The sequence below is a fragment of the Nycticebus coucang genome, chromosome 2 (genome assembly GCF_027406575.1).
Source record: "Nycticebus coucang isolate mNycCou1 chromosome 2, mNycCou1.pri, whole genome shotgun sequence".
Classification (NCBI taxonomy): Eukaryota; Metazoa; Chordata; class Mammalia; order Primates; family Lorisidae; genus Nycticebus; species Nycticebus coucang.
Genome location: NC_069781.1, coordinates 75014081 through 75036474, shown reverse-complemented (window position 1 = coordinate 75036474; position 22394 = coordinate 75014081). Strand labels below are relative to the sequence as shown.

The 22394-nt window shown below is 39.3% G+C and overlaps 1 protein-coding gene across 3 annotated transcripts in view; it reads right to left on the bottom strand.

Moving 5' to 3' along the window:
* Nucleotides 1-22394, bottom strand: part of GLIS3 (GLIS family zinc finger 3) — a 488198-nt gene that overhangs the window by 58562 nt on the left and 407242 nt on the right. For all 3 annotated transcript variants that reach the window (XM_053573749.1, XM_053573755.1, XM_053573759.1), the window contains one exon: nucleotides 8877-9021. In XM_053573749.1, the coding sequence (XP_053429724.1) occupies nucleotides 8877-9021 (145 nt within the window). The remainder of the gene's footprint in view (nucleotides 1-8876; nucleotides 9022-22394) is intronic.

Sequence of the window (22394 nt, the reverse complement as noted above, 5' to 3'; positions counted from 1 at the left end):
CCAAACGGTCCCCAGAGTTCAATATTTTGATTTTTGGCATTACTGATAGGCATTAATTTATATGGCTACGAGAGACTTAGATTTTAGAAAGAATATTCCTTTGATATCCAAATATTTGAAATACTTCTCTTTTTAGAGAAAACAAATATCATGCAGAATAAAACCAGGACTCTCCCTCTGATCTGTCAGCCTTCGGTTCATGGTACCAAGCCCTGCCTGTCTTTTGGCAGCTTCTTTCTACAGGGAGCCACATTCCCCACAGCGTATACCCTCCCACCAGGGTCTCTGCTGGCTCTGCAGACATCTCCTTGCAATTTGATGACTTAATCGGTAATTATTCCATTTGAGGGCCACTAGTTAGGGGGTCCCCTAGAATACTGCAGGGAGGACTATAAGCATCGGGTAACACAAATGGTCCAGATCCTTTTAATGCAAACAGCTTCAATATTATCTGTTTTAAATATTAAGCCTAATAAAAGTCTCTGAAAATCCATGGGCTTGAAGACTACTAAAAGTATTTTCTAAATATAAAATATCATGGGGATCAACAGAACCTGTACGTATTGCATAGTCCTAAACTGTCTTATATACATTCTCTTCTTTAATTCATTTTAATTAATTCACTTTATGGCTGCCTTGATTTTACTCAGTCATTTTGATGAATGTTCCAGATGGAAGTGTAAAGCAGGGATCAGCAAACCCTCTTGTAAAGAGCCAGATAGTAAAGACGTTAGGTTTTTGCAGGCAAGAGGCAACATGTATGTTCTTCAGACATGTTATTACCTAAAGACGAATAATCTTTCTACATGTTTACACTTAAAAATATTAAAATCATCCTTATTCTCAAGCCACTCAGAAATAGGGGTTAGTCCAGATTTGGACTCTGGGCCATAGTTTGCTGATCCTTGGTGTAATAAATTGTTGCATGTTAACTACTAAGAACCCTCATAAAAAGACCAGGGAACCATTTTTGAAACGTGGAAACTAAATTTGAGGTAAGGAAATAGTCAACAACAGTTTTCTAGACACCTTGGAATATGTTATATTTTGAGATAAATGGCACAGCATGGGAGAGTCTGTTACAAAATGACATGGGGAGAGACGAAGGCTCAGCAAATGAGCAATGACTGTGCAAAACCGCATCGTGGCGGCCATCAATCCATTTCCTTCTTTCCTCCACCTGCCTCACCTTCACAAATTCACTGTTCATTAAGTTCATTTTTTCCAACAGGCATTCTGGCACTCTGTCTAAGCTGTCTATGCATACCTGTACTATTTTCAGCAACAGAAAAAAAAAAAGTAATGTCCAGATGTGGAAATGGGTCTTAGAATATGGAGATTCCAAGTCCTCATCTTGATTTGAATTCTTAGAAGGACTGTTTATCTTAAGACATCTATTGCTGAACCCCAAGGAGTAGCACTGAGTATGTAAGGGATGGTCCTATTTCTCCGTTGTAGACATCAACCTGGTTCACAAGTAGTTCACTGAAGTGAAGAGGAAGGAAGAAAAGAAGGATGCACTGATTGAGCATCTCCCAGTTGGTGGGGAGTATACTGAACTCCTATGCTGTAATTCTCACAACAGTGCTAGGGAGTATGATTACCACCGGCACACTGTGGGAGGTAAAAAGAAAAAGAAAAGTAATTTCCTCAAACTCAACATCTAGGAGTAGAGAGCCAGGATTGGAGTTTATAGATCGAGCTCCATGTTCTTTCTGCCACAGTGCATTTGTCTTTAAAAAATAAAAACAAAACAAAAATTCCCACACTATTTTGAAAGACCCTCACCCCTAGTAACCATCGGAACACAATGTTGACGTCATGTGTTTGGGAGCATTGCCACCCAAGTGATAGCTTTCTGATTCTGATGTGTGTTTTTCTTTAGAGACCTATAGTAGACTTCTTTAATTAAAAAATGTCATGTGAACTATTGGAAAAATACTGGAATACAAAATGTAAAGAAATATATTTTAGTTTTCTTCTTGTCTACTGAATGATGCTGATTAAGTTCCCAATTTGTTTAGGTTTACATTTCTTCTCATTCCCTGAAAGAAAAAAAAAATGAAGGTTGTGGGTAAGTTTTGGCACCTGTTCCTTATCTGCTTTATAAAACTATAACATGTATTTTTCTAGTATTTGGATAAAAGCAACAAGAACTAGAATAGATGCTGAACACTTACTATGTTTTAATAACTTCTAATGTCATTTAATCCAACAACTAATCTCAGTAAGAAAAAAATTTGAGTTAGAAGAGTAAGAAGTAACATTTTCACTTATAAATGTTATATTTGGGCATAGATTGGCTACACAGATGATCAGATGGATTGTATAGAAGTGGTTAGTAACATAATTTAGGAAATAAAAATACAGTATACTGCCCATCCTTTTCTTTCATATAGGTGTGACCCCAAACTTCCTTAATGCTATAGAACCACGGATCCTAGATCACAACTCTCCTAATTATAAAACTTTCCAGGGCAGCTGATGCCTTACATTTTCCATGAAGTACACCATGGAAAGTATCAGGAATGCTTGATAAGCACCCCTGTGAACCAGCTTGAGGAGCAAATTCCCATGCACATCGACGAGAGTTCTCTTTTTCTTTGGATACTGCAGAGTTCATTTACTGTAGCTGCTCACTCTCAGAAGGTGGAAATAAGAACTTTCTCTACACCCGCAGGAAAAGGGTTCCAGGGAAGCTTACAAACCCCTGATTTGTTGGGATGTTGTTAGGCATTAATAGAAACTCTAGGGGAAGACTCAACTTTGAAATCCAGAGCCAATGGATAGTCAGAGCAGTTTCAGGTGCAAGCTCAGGTCACCACCAGAAACAAGGAGTCCTGGAAGTGAGGTAAGCCTTGAAACTTAGGGAAGAAAGTGAAGACTCCAAGGAGGCAGCTGTAACTTCTGAGGAATCAATGCCTGCTATCAAGGCAGAACTATAATGGTGCTGGTCATGGCCAGGGCACGTGCTTAGTCTAAAACCAGCCTTCTGAGGCAGTGCTACTGGTTGTAGGGAATGAGTAAAATTCCAAGACACTCTTTATTCAGTGCCTACAATATGCTCTCTTATGACTATAAGGGATGACAAATAATATCCAAGTTAATTCATTAATGTCCTTCAATTTAGAGTCTTCTGCCATTCCTAACATTTATTTTTAGCGCCCACACAAGTGTAAAAAGGGAACTTTAACTATGACTATGAATGCCTGGAGACTGTCCAGTTTCTTTTTTCTTTATTCTTCACATGAAAGGGATATAACTACTTATTTCTTTCTTTCCTTAGAAGGTAAATTTAGTTGAAGCAGAAATTCAGAACTCTGGACTCAGAAGTTTAACCTGTAACCTCCTAACCACAAGAAGTATTAGCTTCTCATTCCAGAAATTCCACCCTGAATTTTCCGTCTTACCATCCATCCTTTTAAGACCTACTTGGGGTGCACCTTACAGTAGATCCAACCCTCCATTTTCATATCCCATTTGAGTTCTGGGAAAATAATATTCAATGAGGAAAAGGAGGAATAATAGTATAAAGACAATCAAGACTTTCCCAATAAGATTAGAGCTACAATTGCCCAGCCTCACTATTTCTTTCTCCTCCTCAGTGGGGTATGGAATTGTTTATACTCACCCACAAAAATATTTTTACAGCAAAAACTTGTGCATATTATAAAACTGAGTAATTCAGCTTAATCTTGCGTGAAAAACTAACATGAATACAAGAGGATAAATGGATACGGAAAATTAAAGCACCAAATTAAGCAAGCTTGCAAACATATATAGGCATTAACATTAGCTACATACATGCAAATGTGCCCTGTGCTGGCTGGGAATCGGAATTTTAACTTTTTTTAGATGGGTGGTTATATGATTTTACTCTTAATCAAAACAGAAGCCGTGCCACTATAACACTGGTAGGGGTTGACAAACAAAATATGTCTAAATATACCACAGCACAATTCTTAGTCTGCCAACCCCCCAGACAAAATTCAGATTATATAGTATTTTTCTAGAAGTTACTTTCCCACATTTCATCCTCCAGAGCAAGGGTTTTCAGAGCGTGGTCCCTAGACTTGGGACTTGTAGGATACAACCGGCAGAATTGCAAATTTGGGGAACTTACTCAGACTTATGGAATCAAAAACTCTAGACGTGGGGGTGCCCAGCAAACTGTATTTTCACAAGCTTTCCAAGTGATTTTATGCACTCTGAAGGACTGGCTCAGGACTAGGGAGGGCTCATTTGATAGGTCAAAGCTAACAGAGCCTGCAACAGAGAAGCATGAGGCTGGCTCTTACCCTCACTGAGTCTCCAATCCAACTTGGTCGATAAACCATAGATCCCAAAAAACAATATAAGATTTTGACAGTGTGTCAAAGCAACATCAAAAGAAATGTCACAAAGAGGTTATTGCCAAATGTTTCCATTTAAACCCCTTTTGTACCCTGAATCTCTCCTTTCTTCAGTCCACGACCCATTTTTAAGCTGTTCTTTTGCTTTTTCACCTTTGTGAATTCCAAGCAAAGCAGTGCTTCTGAAGTTAATGCAAGTAAAAACTATGCATTTTATGATGGTTCTGTCTTTTTAAAGTGTTTTATATAGATCATGTTGCTTAATCTTCACAACTCCCCTATAAAGCTTAACCCACTGGGAAATTTGTGTATCAATTTAGAACCCTCTAATAAAGTCTCTAAATTAACAACCACTTTTTGAGAACAGACTACACGAGGCATTTTTATAGGAAATTATTTCTAGCACTTACAAGTCTGAAAGCTGTCCCATGGCAGCAAATATACTCAACTTAAGAATATAGAAAAATGTATTAAAACATGTACCATAAAAGTACATTGAAATGAGAGATTAACTATTTCACAAAACATGTTAAATCCTGTATTGATTTAATATGGTGCAATTTATTACAAAAAGTAATGGTATTGTGGCTTGGTGCCCGTAGTACATGGTTATGGCGCTGGCCACATGCACCGAGGCTGGTAGGTTTGAACCCGGCCAGGCCCAGCTAAACGACAATGACAACTGCGTTAAAAAAAATAGCTGGGTGTTGTGGCAGGCACCTGTAGTTCCAGCTACTTGGGAGACTGAGGCAGGAGAATCGCTTAAGCCTAAGAGTTTGAGGTTGCTGTGAGCTGTGATGCCACAGTACTCTACTGAAGGCGACAAAGTGAGACTCTGTCTCCAAAAAAAAAAAAAAAAAGTAATGGTATTTTAAGAAGCCCATACCTACCAGTAATGGGGGTGTGAAGTGAAGGAAGTTAACAACATGACTTCCAAAATTCCTGCTCTAGAAAAAAGTATTTTCCATACATCTCCTTGTACTATCTGAACAAAACACTGTTATTGTTTTTTTCCTGAAAAATCTAAGGTTACATTCTAAATTTAGATAATTCAACAGGACTTGTAAGCTCCAAACATATAATTATTTTATAATCCAATTGAAGTAGTACTGATAAAATAGCCTTATTCTTACAGATTTCTCTTATTTCATCTACCTTAGCTCTTCCCTGATGGGTGGTTTCTGTAGGTCTCAAACATCTCAACCACAATGGCCTCCATGATGTCTTCATGGCTTAGGTCATTTGCTAAAGTCATGTTTTACTTATTCCATAGTACAGCTTTGATTTGGAGGCAACCATAATTTTTATGATCACCCATGGGAGAGAACATCTTCCATAAAGCATTCTTCGTTACTAACTGGACCCCCCGCCAAGACCGGGCACTGGTCCAGCCTATTCTTGGTATTGTGGACTGACTCACTAAATCACAGGCTTATATGCTTCATCAGTTCATCATCGGAGCAAACCAGAACATCTCTGCAAGTACTAAGCCTTGAAAATGACTTTCACACCTCGATCTACTATCTATAAAATAGCCTCTCTCAGATTAACCAATACATAGCCTTAATTTACAGGCTTCTCTGCAGCTTTATCTACCTGAGTGTAGACCCTCTGAAGAAAAGGGCAGAAAATTTAAGTGAACCATCCTTGAGGCTTGCCCTCAGGTTGGCTCAGGAGCAGGCCTCGGAGCTCTGGATTTTCAGAGCAGTAGACAAGTAAACACATCAATTTAAAATCATCCTCAGTGCAGCCTCAAGTGATATCTAGCTGCTTTAACCTGGGATGCTGTGTTCTTCCACACATATTAAAGTCTTTTCGGGCCATCCTTTCCAATCCAACTCTGTCTTACGGACCTGAGAAGTTTGTTTCTATAAGGGAAGCCAACATTTCAGGAGACTTGTGAGACTTCTACATGCAGAACTGTCATCTTCCTTTTTCATCTTAATTCTGTGCAAACCATCCTTCTCTTGGAATCATAGAACTTATCATCTAAAAATTTCTATTGCAAAACCATGACTTCTTCAGACCCTTAGTCCTCAATTGCCATGGCTTCTGAAAGATCATGATGTTTAATGCCAATGTTAACTGCTTCCTATCCTATGCCTGTAAATAGTCAATGGGTTTCCATCAAAACATTTGTGTGATAAATTAACTTGTTAGCATTTAGAGGTATAAGTGCCTGACAATCATTAAACAAATATTTCCTTGATATTGTATAATAGAAGGTAAAGGGAATAACTCCAAGTACTTTTGCCATTTAGCCAAGTCTTAATCTTTGTCAAATTGTCTTAACACTTATGATTTTACATTTAACTAATTGTTAAAGTTTCCTTTTGCACCTTTGCCATTTTTTACAGTTTGGCTTCTTTCCATAGGGCAAGTTTGCAGCTGGTGTGAAAATGCACTCTTGACAACTGCATTTTTAGAACTTTAAAGGGAAGGCTTATAATTTTTGTTTTGCAATTTTTCTTCCTACCTGTTTCTGTATCTGGGTTTGTTGCCTACCTGGCAAGATAAAAGACATACATAATCCATTAAAAAATAGCAAGAACGTAGAAAGTAAACCAGGACCTATGGGAAAGAGAAATAAGCAAACAAGTAGAGAAAATAAACCTCCACTTCCATGTCCAACTAGGAACTAAGATGAGCAAGATGGCCATCTACCTGCTTCAAATGTTGTCAGAGTCACAGAGAAGGGAGGTCAACCTGAAAACGCTCTCTCGGTGGTTATGGTAACTTAGCCTTCTTTACCTGTATGGTGGTTCACCCACCACAGCTGAAGATTCAAATCCAAGAGCTCAAAATCTTTTTGAGGAACAAATATAGAAAAGTGTCATGAACAAAAAATGAACATCTACTTGGAATGACAGAACGATTTCAAATTAAACCCTTAGCAATTTAAATCTCTAAAACGTTAAGAACATTCAAAAATACCAAACATACAAAAACACTAAACAAAAGTGATAATTTGGAACATGAGTCATGTGCTGTATGGTACACATAGCAAAGGTATTAACATTTTCCATAGATACAGATACCATTGCTTCCCAAACCAACTTCCAAGGGGTTGAAATGCAGCAAGGCCAAGCTACCTTTAACTGTTGGGTTTCGGGTCTTCCGTAAAATCATAGACTTATGAAATAAAGAGGCAGAAGAATGCTTTATAGGCTATTTTCAATTGATTATTAATTTCATGTGCTGAATAAATGTTCATATGTCAAATATCTGACAAATCAAACAGACATGTGTATAAACAAGCCAGTCACGCATTTTCAAGTATATTTTTAATATAAAATATTTATGTATGTGTTGGCCACTGTTACATTGGCTTATGTGATCCGTGTATATACACCTGTTAACTGAAAACTCTGTAACATTGATCAACCCTTCAAATAAGGTTTAATCTCATTTCTCTGGGCCTCAAAAGGCAGAGGCTATGTTGTCTCTAAAAGTAAGTACCCAAGGCAACTGATAAAGGTCTATTGACACTGGTCCTTCATTAAGGAGGTCTTAATGACTTGTCACTCCTGTAATACTTAACTAATGCCTTTTCCCCTTGCATCTGGATCAGCTGATAACTGTCAAGTTTTAAAAGTTATACAAGCTTGTCTTTTCCCTATCCCACCATAAGGCATCTGTAAATTCTTAATAGCTTATAAGCATTTTTCAAAAGAAAAAAATAGCTGCTAAACCTGGCTCTGGAATCAGATGAAGGTGAGAGTGGGATTTGCAACCCATAGAAAATAGACAATTCTATTGTCAAGAATGTGGAGCTGGTGACATTTTTGTTCTTATATTCACAGCATCAGAGTAAGAACTTTGTATATGTAAGGATGATAATTAATTATATTCGCATGAGTACTTCACCATGATAGTAGAAAATGCACAAGAATCCAGGCAAGAGAATGTGAAAGAAAAATAGCTTTCTTATTGCATAATAATCCTTTCTTATTTTTTACTACATACATGTATCTCCCCAAATATACAGTCATCTGATATTCAAATCCAGGCAAAGGAGGGTGGTGAGGGAGTGCCATCCCATCTCCCCTCCCCCAGTGGTTGGCTAACATGAATGCATGTTTTTACAAGTTGGTTTACTGATGTGAAAATTTTCTCAGAGACCTGGGGCTTCCTTTTAAAAGACATAGATGGCAATGACCATTTCATTAAGCAATCTACACACAGCATGTTACCTGCTTAAGGTGAAAGTATTTCCTTTGAGTCTAAATCAAGTTAGTAAATTTAAAATACCTGAGAGGGTTGAGTGCATTGAACTTCATGGCAGAAGCCCAGAACTAAATAAGCCAATGCATTATTTTGCTTTGTTTCTTTATGAGAAAAAAACAACTGTCTGTCGCCAGACTCAGCTCAGGAATCAGAAGGGGTAAAGAGCAATTTGTAGCCCATTGATAAAGCAAAATACAGATGATCGTAGGATTTTTGTTCCTGTGAGCACTCCCTTGCACTAGCCTGAAAGGCCCAAAGAAGGGTCGGTAAGGCTGGCTCTGCCTTGGCTGTCTTTACCTGGGTAGAGGTCAGGCCCGGGCCCAGGGGAGCATCCGACAGCCCCTTCGGCTGCAGTATCTCTCGGGGAAGAGGCTGGCTGCAGGGGCTGCACCGTGAGGCAATCTGTGAGCAGGTCTGGATGGAGCTCTGTGCTGGACCGCAGCTAAGAGGAGGAGAAAGAAGAAAGATCATAAGGAAAGCTGGTCCTTGGAATACTTTCTTGAAAATGCACTAAGATTTGATGCAATGCAATCCACAAAAATTTATCAAGCAGCAGGAAGGGCAAGACACAGAGTGTTAATAAAAAGGTCACTTCTCTGATCCTGGTAACACCTGGCAGGTGCCTCAGGAAAAATGTGGCTAGAGGCGGATTTGACTTCAGCCCTTGATATTGCCACTTCTGGGAACTCAACTTCCTATTATATTTCCTTTTATTTGCTCCGTATCTTATCAGAACTTGTAGTGATAACAAAAACAAACTCAAGTAGATTTAGTCTATATTGAAAAGTACTTTTAAAATAGAGATCTACTGTCATGAAAAAATCCCAGAGATGATTAAGAAATGTCCATTGAGATTTCACTCCTATAGATTTTTACATGAAAGGAAAATACTCAAGTTAAATTTTAAAATATTACAGAGTTTGATGAAAAGAAAAGCCAATGTTATGAACAGCAATGAAAACCCAACTTACTTTCCAACATGAAGTTACATGAAGTTACAATTCAGATCTTCATGTATCACAGATAATAAAATTCTTCACACATTAAGGAGTTATACGTAAAAAAAAAAATCAAATCATAAAAATGTTAGGATAAAGTGTAGGTGAAAGGGTATCTGATCTTTTTATGAATAAGAATTTTGTTTATTTTTTTCAAATAGAAAAAAAATCACAATAGAAGATTCAGTGACAAAACCGTCTGCTTGTACAAAAATGTAATAGCTTACACACAATATGGAGATACATTTGTTAAAAGTATCACAAATGGTTTTCATTTGCAGTATTTAATAAGAGCGTATCAATTGATTTTTATAAAGATAACACTAAACCTTTAGATACAGGGATAGTGTATACTTTACTCATTCAATACATGTGTACTGAGGGTCACACACTCCTCTAGATCCTAAAAATACTGTTCTTTATAGAACTTAGATTGTAGGTGGGGAAGCAGAAGATGAACAATAAAATATACACAGCATCAGATGGAGATAAATGCTATAAAGAAAAGGGATGCAGAGGAAAGAGACCTGAGTAAGGAATGAAGGCTTGCAACTTTTAGATAGAGCATCAGAGAAAACATCTTGGAGATGGCATTTGTAAGAAGCCTTGGAAGAAGTGGGGGAAAAGCCCTGTAGACCTGTGGAGGGGAACTTGTTGCCCCCAGGTGTGCCTGGATGACATGAGGCAGCAAGGCTGGAGCAGAGAGAGCCCAGGGGCTGGGCAGAGACCCAGAAGACGAAACCAGAGATGGGGGTTGGGGACGGATAAAGCCTTGACATGAACAGAAACTGTAACAAAGGAGAAAGAGAAATGGCAATAAACATGAAAAATGTTGAGCACAATCCCCAAAAAGTGCAATGTTAAAACTACTTTCTTAACACTTAGAAAATTATCAACAACTTTTAAAAAGTAGTAGCAGTGAAAATGTAATGAGGGAGGGAAAATTAAACACTGTTGGTAGTAACATATATTGGTTCAAATGTTCTAGATGTCATTTGGGTTTCAAGATCCACAATTGAAATATTGTGACTTTAGAATCGGTCTTAAGAAAATAGCCAGAAATGTTAAGGAAGATTTATACCTACACATACACACACTTATGCACACACATGTATATACACACTAACACTTATAGTATTATTTATAGAAATACCAAATCAGGATGTTATTAAATGCCTTAAATGTCCACACTTAAGAGCTAACAACTGATCTCACATCAATCTGATGGAACGTTATGTAACTATTGAAGTGATCTTCATAAATGTAAAAGCAAACCTCCAAATTATATACAGAAAATAATAATTATATACAAACACACAAAGTATCATAAGGAAATGTAACACAATATTACAACTTACTTTGTTCTCAATAGCAATATTATAAATTTCCTTCCTTTTTCAAAAATGCTTTCCTCTGCTTTCCAAATTTTCTACAGTCTACCGATGTACTAGAGCTGGCTTGTACTAACCTGACAGTGCCAACTGTGCACCTCTTGTCCAAACTTCCTATGCGATAATGTCCGATAGCATGAAACTGGTTATGATGAAAATGTCTACACCATGGAAATTGGCAAATGCTACAAACTGGGATTTTTTTTCATCTGGAAAGCTGGTTGTTAAAATTACCAGCACGCTACTGACAATAACCACATTCTCATCAGAGAGAAACAGAAACATACAATGAATAAGTTACTGTTTGAAAAGAAGTATTTCTTGGATCTCAAAAGCTTCAGAAAGATATAAATGTATGTCCAGGTCTTAGTCCAAGAACTAAGGGACTAAGGAAAGGAACATTGAACATGCAGCAAGTGAGACATACTTTCACTGTAATTTCCTCAGCTCTGGCAATTGGCATCTCTGACCAAGACCATCTGTGTTAATGTCTAACCCTCCCAGGGTCTTTGCAAGTTATGTTTGTTATTTTGGTACTAACCTAATACATGCTACATAAGAAAAACTGGGAAAAAATTAAGGCTTAGAATGAGTTCTGGTGATCACTTCTAATTTATCAGCCATCATTAAAATATAATCTGGGGTCCACATGTTCTACTAAGGGCAAACATGAGTGCTTTTCTGCTTTGTATTACCACATACTCCAGGGTTTTATAGTTATCAGCACCAATGAGGTATTTCCAAGGAATTTCATGGCCATGGTTACTCCAGGCACCAAAGGCGAACAATTTTTCTTCAGCGTCAATAAGTACTCATCTTTTCCAAGAGTATGATTCCATACAACTTTGTGGTGAGAGTTAATTTGGATTTCTCCGAAATTAGGCATGGTTTTAGACAATACCTACGTTGAACAAGCCTAAATTTTGACTTTATGCAAAATTTCCAAAGGGCCATATGCATAGAAAAATGTTAAGTTCTAGTAACCCCACTGGATCATTAGAGTAGGAAAGGGCCTTCCTGACCATTTTAAGGTTTTTAAACATCTTCTAGTACAGACATTATCTAATGGGTGAGGAAGGATGCCCAGGAAGAATCTTCTGGGAGGGATGCTTTTCAATATATTATGATACGGTTTTATATTTGGAATAAGAGGGCCAACTATTCATATAAAATGATTATATGATGCTTATTTTAATGCCTTCTTAGTTGCTAAGGATATATGTAGAAGATAGAGGGAAACTTTTCAGTGGTGGTAGGGTCTCTTAACTGGGCATGAACCTGCGGGGATCTACCCTAGAGTGGCTGACTCAGCAGGTCTCCAGTGGTGATAATGATGCTTTTGGTTTGGGAATCCCTCACTTTTAGAATCACCGGCCTCTTTTGATGAGAGGAACTATGATTTTTCTGGTTATGGAAAGAGGAAAAATATTATGGAAACGGGGAATTATAAAATCCTAGCATTCTTTAATGTAGGAACTGAAATCTTACCATCTTTAATCTTTCTGAAACAGATTTTAGGCCTTTAATTAGTGGGTATTAGGAAAGACCACTCAGAGGACAAAGTATAGACAAATGCTAGGAATGTTTGCTAGTCATGTAAGAGTTGGAGGCTTGGTGCTCCACATGCACCGAGGTTGGCGGGTTTGAACCCAGCCCGGACCAGCTAAACAACAATGACAACTACAACAAAAAAAATAGCCGGGCGTTGTGATGGGTGCCTTAGTCCCAGCTACTTGAGAGGCTGAGGCAAGAGAATCACTTAAGCCCAGGAGTTTGAGGTTGCTGTGAGCTGTGACGCTACAGCACTCTACTGAGGGTGACAAAGTGAGACTCTGTCTCTACAAAAAAAAAAAAAAAAGACTTAGAAATACTGGGAAAACAAGCAAACAAGTTCAAACCCATTTAGGGGTGAATGTGTCATGTTTTGTATCTTGTCATTTTAAAATATCTTGGAAATTTTCTAAGAAGCCTCCTTGACATCTGTACCTTAAAAGTTTAGTGTCATCTCCTGTGGAAAGTAACCATTAATCCTGAGGTCATATAGGAGGTCAGACAACTAAGTTCTCAAACTCATCCTAGAAAAAGTGCTGCATACCTCATGCTAAATATTACTAAGTTGCCATATGATCAAGGGGTGTACTTCAAAGGTGACCACAGCAATGAGCTGTGTAGCACTTTTTCTAGGATGAGTTCATGAACTTAATTGCTTAGCCTGGTATACTAATGGGTTATCACAAAGAAGATTCTTAAGCTCCCTATATACACCTCTGATTGTCTCTTTTCACATCTTATTACAATAGATAGTTAAATGAGGATTACTTCTTAAAAATAATTTGGACGTGTATTTTCTTAAAAGATAAAAAGCTTTTAAAAAGTCAATCCAGTTTAATACCTGTCCTTAGGGGACAGAGAAGGACTTGCCCTTTCCTGCTCTCTGCGGAAAGAGGTAGAATTTGGACCACTGATCATTAATTTATCTGTTTTAAAGGACTGCTGTGGTGCGTGACACCAGAGACCTTTGCTCACGTTGTAATCTATATGAGTGGTGCCCCTGGAATCACTCAACTCAGCTGCTCTCACCACACCGTTAGCTCAGAACAGCACTGCCCTGCTTTCTCCTTCTCATTCCTTCAGTGAACGAACAGTCCCTAGTCCTCAACTATATGCCAGGTACTATTCTAGGAGCAGGAAACCTAACAGTCAGCAGAACAAAGCTTCCCTCAGGGGAGTTAAGACTACAGAAGGGAGACAGTAAGCGGGAAGCAAACTACAGTAAATGGACTGTAGTGAGGGTGGTGAGCGCAATGGGGAAAAGACAGCACAGGGAGGGCAGGGAGACTGCAGGTGCAGGGACAACTGCGGCCTCACTGAGAAGAGCTCTCTGATTAAAACTTGAAGGAGTTGGAGAAATTAGCCAAGTGAGTATCAGGGGAAGACAGTTGCAGAAGGAAGGAATTTATTTTATTTTTATTTTTATTGTTAAATCATAGCTGTGTACATTAGTGCAATCAAGGGGTACAATGTGCTGGTTTCATATACAGTCTGAAATATTCTCATCAAACTGTTCAACGTAGCTGCCTTCATGGCATTTTCTTAGTTACTGTATGAAGACATTTGTATTCTGCATTTAGTAAGTTTCGCCTGTACCCATTCTAAGATGCACCGTAGGTGTGGCCCCACCCATTAAGGAATTGCAAGGAGACCAGGATGGCTGGCGTGGAGTCACATGGGAGGAAGTAGGAAATAAAGTCTGCAGGTGAGGTGGGGACGGGAAGTCTCTACAGCTGACCTTACAGGCCTGAGTAAGGACATTGGCTGGTGGTCCCAGTGTGGTAGGAAACCCTTGCACTTTACTCTGCCCTTTGCTTCCTGGCAGTCTCATCCCATCCCCTGTTTATGTCACAGTCTCAGGCATGTTGTCTCTCCTCCTCTGAGAGCCCGTACAGTGTGAGGTGCGGATGCTCTGACGCTTAGTTTTACGAGTCAACTTGGCCGGGCTTGCGTACCCAGTTATTCAACCAAACACTCACGCAAGTGTTGCTATGAAAGAATTCTGTGGATGGGGTTCACCTCCACAGTCAGCTGACTTTAAATGTAAATCTGGGTGGGCCTCATCCAATCAGTGAAAGGCCTAAAGAATGAAAAACTAAGCTTTCACTAACACAGCAGAAATTCTGCCTCTGGAGTGCAGCGTCAGGTCCTGCCCAAGTCTCTAGCCTGCCAGCCTGCCTCACAGATTTCCGACTTGCCGGCCCCCACAATCTTATAAGCCGATTTTGTGAAATTAATCTCTCACTCTCCACACGCACATCCCACCCACATATATCTCCTACTGGGTCGGTTTTTCCGGAGAACCCCAAATGATATGGATACTACTACAGTGTCCTTTACAACCACCACCAAATGATGATTTTTGTTAAGGCATCATGCAGTTGAATCTCATGGAAAAGGACTGGATATATACAATCAACATGACACACTTTTAAAGACTGCATTTTAATTTCATAAATACGCATTGAATCCATAAAATGCGCTCAGCTATGTGCCTCACAACTGTAGGAAGTACAGACTATTGTGATTTCCACTGCAGAAGTCAGTGACAGTTACACAGCTGGTAAATGTCAGGTTTGGATTCAGGTGTATTCCAATCCAAAGTCAGGCTCTTGGACATTCTATAATACAAACTCAAGAAATAACCCATCCCCTTCTCTCCCTGGCCCCCACTAGACCACACCTGCCTCACCAGCTCACACACGCTCCCTTCCTCTCATGCTTCTTTCCTATGCCGGCCAGAAGCATATCATTCAAGCCTATCATCTGGCTCTAGGAAGGAAAGAACAAAGGCCAGCCACATCCTTGTCGCCACCATGTGTGTTCTGACACCACACCTTTCAGGCAAAATGGTTTTTGTTGAAGTAGAGATTGAGGCAATAAAACAGAGCAGACCACTCGTGTTTGGTTTTCACTGTACCTTCCCCTGCTGGTTTGTCCCAGCCAAAGGTCCTGGTCAGTGGCATGTGTGTCTGAGTAAAGCACGGCTCTCATCATTCCTTACCCCACACCCTAAACACAGGCACGGTGGTCCCAGAGTGTTCCCTGGATGATCAGCCCTGGTTCTCAGGATGGGGGCATTGTCATGGTGACATTTGGATCCTGGAATGAGATGATCTCAGCCCTGTCCACCCATGAGGATCCAGCTGATGGCCTCTTAAGCTTTTAAATCCCAAAGTACCCAGCAGTTTGGTAGCAGCTCTGTGGTCAGTCATTCAGTTGCTAACTGCCACCTATATTTGTAAGAATGAGCCACCATTCTTTATCTAAGGAGGTACAGTCTCCACCGGTGTGTGTACATATGAAATGTAATACGTACCATGTGGCCATCTCTTAATTTGCTCTTCTAATGTAGAATTTTCAAGAATACAGATAATGTCATAGTAAACACAGTGGAGAGACTGTTCCCACCCTGCCCAGCTCCCCTCTGACACTTCTGATTAACAACGTGCCCCCACCTAGGATGGTGTGCCCATCCCTCCACTTCTGTGCACTTCAGATCCCACAGCTAGCACTCACCTCGTCCCCCACGTGCACACACACCCATGATCGCATCATCCTCTTCCTCAAAGTGGCACAAACTCTGAGATGTCAGCTGTGCCCCACAGCTCCCTGTGGACTTGGTTGTGGCTGAGATAACCTATCCTCTCCTAGTTTCTCCCGAGAGCATTTCCTTACAAATCACATGCACCTGGGTCCTTGGCTCACAGTGGAATCATGGAGCACCCAACTTAGCAAACACCCCAGACTTAGTTTAATTTGGCTCAAAAAAGCGGAGAAGCAACCAGCAGCACTTAAAAGGATGTTTGGATGCATTTCTCTGCTGTGTCCACTCTGCCCCCACGTGGGCAATGGTAACTAGATGGATAATGGAAGTGAGGTGTTCTGGCCAGTGTGGATAATACTTAAGACTTAACCATGGAGACTAAATTAAAAATTAAACCCTAATTTACAAGAACAGTCAGCATTCAAAGGGGCGTCAGATGTCACTGTGTCCAAACCTCCACCTGTACGGGACTTCCCTGACAGCAGCTCAGGAAGTGGCTCTCAGACTCTGCTGCTCACTATCTGATTAAAAGCGGCAACCTCCTCATCTTGCTCATGAGCTTCAATGTTAGACAGTTCCAATTGTCAAAAGGTTGTAGGTTGAATCCTGACCGAACTTTCAGCAACTGTTAGGATTGCTGTCCTCCTTCTTTTCCTGTGATAAGGCTCGTGGACACAGACATGAGATGCCCCGAGTGTCCGAAACCAATCTGTGAGTCTTTGAATGATAGTGATTCTGAACTTCAATGAACCATGTTAGGACTTAATTTCTCAGTCTATCCAGGTACAAGTAAACAAATTGGCTCCTTAGCTTTTGTACAATCTCCTGTTATGAAATGTTCGTTCCAAATGATTGTTTTTCAACCTTAACAGCGAAATCACCCATCAACGTTTGACAAGGTTCCTGCATGTGGAAATGTGAGCTGCTTCCCTAAGGATGAAGGGATTTTTCCTAATACATAAAAGCAAGGCAAGGCATCATCAACTGTGATTTGTGTTTGCTTTTGTTGTTGTTTTTCTGGACTATTCTGTTAATGTTTATAAGCTCTTGAAATAAGAGAGGGAAATTCTACTCCCATCATTTTCTCATTTTAAATATGATGGAATAATTGTCCAAGATTAAATGAGTCAAGTGGAAATAATCAGGAAAGGGGGAAAGGCCCAGATTCTTTAATTTTCAGTTCTATTACATTTAATTCCAGGAGCAAAGGCATTCTGTTAGTCTGAAAGGAGACCTACTTCCAAAGAAAACGAGGCACAATCAAAGGCCTTTTGTTTTCTCCTCTCCAATGAGCAAAGTCCATCTGGGCCATGCATGTTTATGTATCTCCATGTAGGGATTCCTTCATATTCCAGAAATCAAATCCCACTGAAACTGTTTCTGAAGAAACTCAGCCAGAAAGAAAGACAAGGAAGAGTTTTCCCCAGAAGGTTGAGGTATATTACCAGAACATTCTCATCCAACTGTTCTATAACACTTCAAGCAATGCGGATCTCATGGAATTAACTCATTGCCGAAAGGCTTAAAAATAATTACAATGAATTAACCTATTATACTAATTGCAATTCATTTTCAGTTGAATCTAAGAATTCCATTTCTAGGGGATTCCCTGGCACTGACATTTAGGATGTGGCCTTGGCATATCATAGGTAATTAATCTCCAACAATCTGCTATCAATTTGTTTCCTTTGGGAATGACCAATTTGCAAAGAGTAAAAGAAATGAGAGTGAGGGCTTCAGAAATACAGCACTGGAAGAAATCTCTTTGGGAATACGTGTGTCCGACTGGGCACCCTGAGCGTCTATAGAGGGGGATGATCTATTTGGTTAATAGCAATGCCAAAGGCTCAAAATTTGATCCATAGCTGATTTGGACATTCTAAAATATTAAATGGGTATCCATGCGGGGGCATATCTCAATAACATACATTAAAAAAAATCAGTGTCAGGATAGCCACAATAAAACTCCTGGTTATTCAGTCAAAACTGATGACATATGGGGATTATTCACAGAAATATAGACTTTCACAGTGAAAAGGAACTAAAGACCCAAAATCTTACCCACCACTTCTATAGCAGTACTATCCACTGACATTTCTGCCATGATGGGAAGCTTTGCACTTAATCAATTGTGGTCACTAGCCACACATGATTAATGAGCACTTGAAATGGGGCCAGTACCACTGAGGAAGCAAACTTTTAATTTTATTTCATTTTAATTAATTTATAGTATCGAACTTCATAGCAGTACTGCATACCATGGTGTCAATTCAGCCTTTGTCTAAACCCTTTTGATGAGCTGAGTGCAATGGCTCACGCCTGTAATCCTAACACTCTGGGGGGCTGAGACCAGCCTGAGCAAGAGTGAGATCCCATCTCTACTAAAAATAGAAAAATTAGTCAGGCATTGTGATGGGTGTCTGTAAGCCAAGCTACTTGGGAGGCTGAGGCAGGAGGATCTGTTGAGTACAAGAGTTCAAGGTTGTGGTGAGCTATGATACCAGAGCACTCTAGCCTGGGCAACACAGTGAGATTCTGTCTCCAAAAAAAAATCCTTTTGATGACAGGGAACTCACTTCCTTACAACTTAGCATTCTCCATTGCGAAATAGGTCTAGTTATTGAAAAAAAAAAATTAACTCAAGTTGAACTGTAACCTGCCAACTATAAATTCACCCCCAGGAGTTTTTTCTTCTCTCCTCCCCTAGACCACACAAAATAACTGTTCATAGTTTACTTTTATACTTCTTTTAATATTTGAGAAGCTTCAAAATGCTGTAGTATCATAGAATTTCACCCCTGGAGCGGGCCATTGTTTAGTTTCATTCTAAGCCCTCCTTTAATACGTTTTTCGCCAGGCTGAACATCTTTAGTTTTTTTTTTTTCTAGATAAGAGGATACTCAAGTAGGAAGAGCTTGGGTCTTTTAGTCTGACAAACTGTAGTGCAGCTACTGTGTGATACTGGGCACGTCTATTCACTTTCCTGAATATGGTTTTCCCTCTGTAAAATAATGATAATAACAATTAGCTATCTTGGTTGCGCTGAGAACTTAATCAGGTAAGATATAGAAAGAACCTAATGTCATGCTTGGCACACAAATATCACTTACTACTGTGCTAATCCCTGTTCTCCCATGGAATATACTATTCCATTCACCACCTCACTTATTCCTAATGAATTCCAAATTCTAATATAGTAGAACATCCATTGTTGGCCACCTCTCTACATTGACCACCACCTTACATTGACTGGACATGCACCACATGGACGGGTCAGTACAGGAGTCCTAGTTTCTTATGTTGACCCCCTTCATATGTTGACAAGTTTGTTACAGTCCCATGGGTGTTCAACTTACAGACCAGCTGTCTGATCAGGACAGAGTACAACAGAACATATCCCTTGGTTTAGAATTGACTTTCTACTTTTATTAATATAGCCCAAAGTGGTTAATAGATTTTTAAAATCTATATTAATTAATTTATTTATTTATTAATTCAGCACATATTTACTGAGACTCTACCAAGTGCCCCAAAGTATGCTGGGCCCAGGAAAGAAAGTGGTGCCTAAGACAACCAATTCACCAATCCTCATAGAGTTTATAGTGTGGTATGAATAAAACTTATCATCAAGTAGAATCCCTAGATATTTTTTCATTTGTGATGCTCTTTATTCCTGATGGCTCTTCATATTGGGGAGCTAACTTCCTTAGAGCTCCACTACCATTTGGTGATATTGAACCTCTTCTTGGTTGCATTTAAGTCAACCACTCAGCTGGCCACTATCTGTCCCCTTCAATGCCATCTGAAAATTATTATTTCTATTATTTTATCATTAACATTTACTATGGAAGCTCTGTAACACTCTATAACATGTACTCTTCTTTCTCCCATCCATTTTTGGGCAATTCTCTCTCTCCCTCCTCCCTCCCCCCTTACTTTCCTCTCCCCTTTCTCTCATCAACTTCTTTTTGTATATCAGAGTGTGGCAATACAGCAAAGGAAAAAGAATGGGCGCTTTTGGGGTTAATGGATACATGTTCAAACATCAGCTCTGCCACCTACTACTATGGGGACTTTGGCAAGATCTTTAATCTCTTAAAGCTTCAGAACCCTCCTCTGTACAATGGGGTGATAACACTAACTCTGTCAGGTTATTACAGGTTTACATGAGGTTACTTAAGGGCAATGGCCAGTATTGTATATGATTTTATTTTTCCACTCAAGAAGCAGCAGCTATTATGGTTGATACCTGTGTCAGTATCACTCAGCCTCAGAACCAGAGTCTGGGGCCAAGACATGAACATAGTTTTCTGGAATTAATATTCCCCTGGAATTATTCTGTCTTCAGAGAATGTATTATAAAGCAAATAATATATTATAAACCAAAGCCAATAAGAAAACATTTCAGAACCTTGTAGAGATGTTAATACTTAATACAAATATTCTGCTTACCAAAATCTGCACCACTACCTAGCTATCCTGAACAAAGCCGGGGAGTTGAGGCTCAAAAAAATGTTGAAATCAGAAAGGCATCTATCTCCTATTTTTTGTATTGTTATTTGTACAAACACCATTTTATTCCTAAATAAATATTTCCCTAGAATTGACACCAAGAATTTTACCTTTTTTTCTGACTGGAAAATGGTAAACATACATAGTCAAAGGTGGATTCAAGTGACCTCTGAGGAATATATCTCAAAACAGGACGCTACATGGAAGGGTGGATTCTTTTTTTTTTTCTTTTCTGTTTGCTTAAGACAAACAGCAATATTAATATGGAATTTCACTTAAAAAATACCCTTTGGGGCCTGGTGAAGACTGAGGGCAAGACGAAGCCGTTTCCTTTTATCTTCATATTCCTCGGACCCCAGGCTCACTATGCTAATGTGACCGCACACGTTCCATCCTGTCCATTCAAGTGTAGCATTTTTCTTTCTATTCAAGTATTCTCGAGGTTTAATTAAAGCAGCCAGCTCTCGAGTAATTACTTCCCCCGTGTCCATCTTAGCAGCTCGGTATTGTCTTCTCTTGAATTTATTTCTCACTACAGCCCCTGCCCATGGTACAGTTTAGGAAGTCTGGGGAGGGACTAACTCTAGAAGTCAGTGGATCTCATTTTATTCCTTCCTTTCATTTAATTATAACAGATTGGAGAAAGTTTAAGACTGATTTTAATGTGTGTGTTTGGACAATTAAAAAAAAAAATAACCTCATTCTAAAAGTTGAAGGTTGCCATTTCGATGGAGAGCTCTTGTTTTCTGGACCCCCAGCCACCCTGTGCTCAAGTCAGTTTAAGTTTTCCTTAACTGCAGCAGGGACAATGTATTATCCCCTCCATTCAGGGTTCTTTAGTGACTGCCCTCTAACATTCCCTACAGCTTTAACAAGCTGTCTGTTACCCAGCTGGGCAGCTTGTGCCCTGGCTGGAATCACACAGAGCCAAGATGCTTTCCCCTTTAATCTGTCTTTATTCTTATTCATGCCATTCAGGTCTCATGCTCCTTCATCTGGAGTCCCTTTTTCTCCAGACTCTACATATCTACAAGACATTCTGCATTTTCTGCAGGTTCTAATTCAACATTACTTTTCCCTTAAGTTTTCCCACGTCTCTCAATTCCAAAGTCGGTTCTTCCTTCTTTTAATATTCAAAGAGCAATTTCTCTTTATCTTGCTAATGGCATTTTTTAGTTTTCTAAACTTTATAGTAGTTATTTATAAATTATACCTATATGTATATCATATAATACAAAAAAAGGGTCTCGTAAACAGAAAGAAACCCCCTGGGTATCTCATCAGGGCAATCTAAAACAGGGCTGCTTTTCACATGAAAGGTACTCCATTACAAACATTTGGGGCAATGTATGAACAAAGGAATGAGTAACAAATGAGTCAATAGCTGCTAAGGATTCACTAATCCATGCTTGTCCTTTAGGGGAGGCCCCAAAGACAGATGAAGTCATGTTTTCATGCAACATGAGGGGAAGAAAAAGGTGAGGCAGTTTAAGCATGCTTAAATTCTCAATTAGGAATAAAACAGAAAATCTCCAAGTGATATTTAAAAGAAATTTGCAAAAAAGACACTTAGGCAGTTTGTTTCCTTATAATACTCAGTCCCCATTCATGGCAAATTTCACTAGATACCACTGACATTTATACACTCCTCTTGGAATGCACAAATGAGCAATTCTTCCAATAGGAAACATGAATTCATTACTTTTATACTTCGTATCTCTCATTTATCTGGAAGGGCTGGGAACAAATCCAACTTTCTACCGCGCTTTTAGACATTCAGTATCTAGTGTATGTGTGATAAGTAGAAAACAAATGT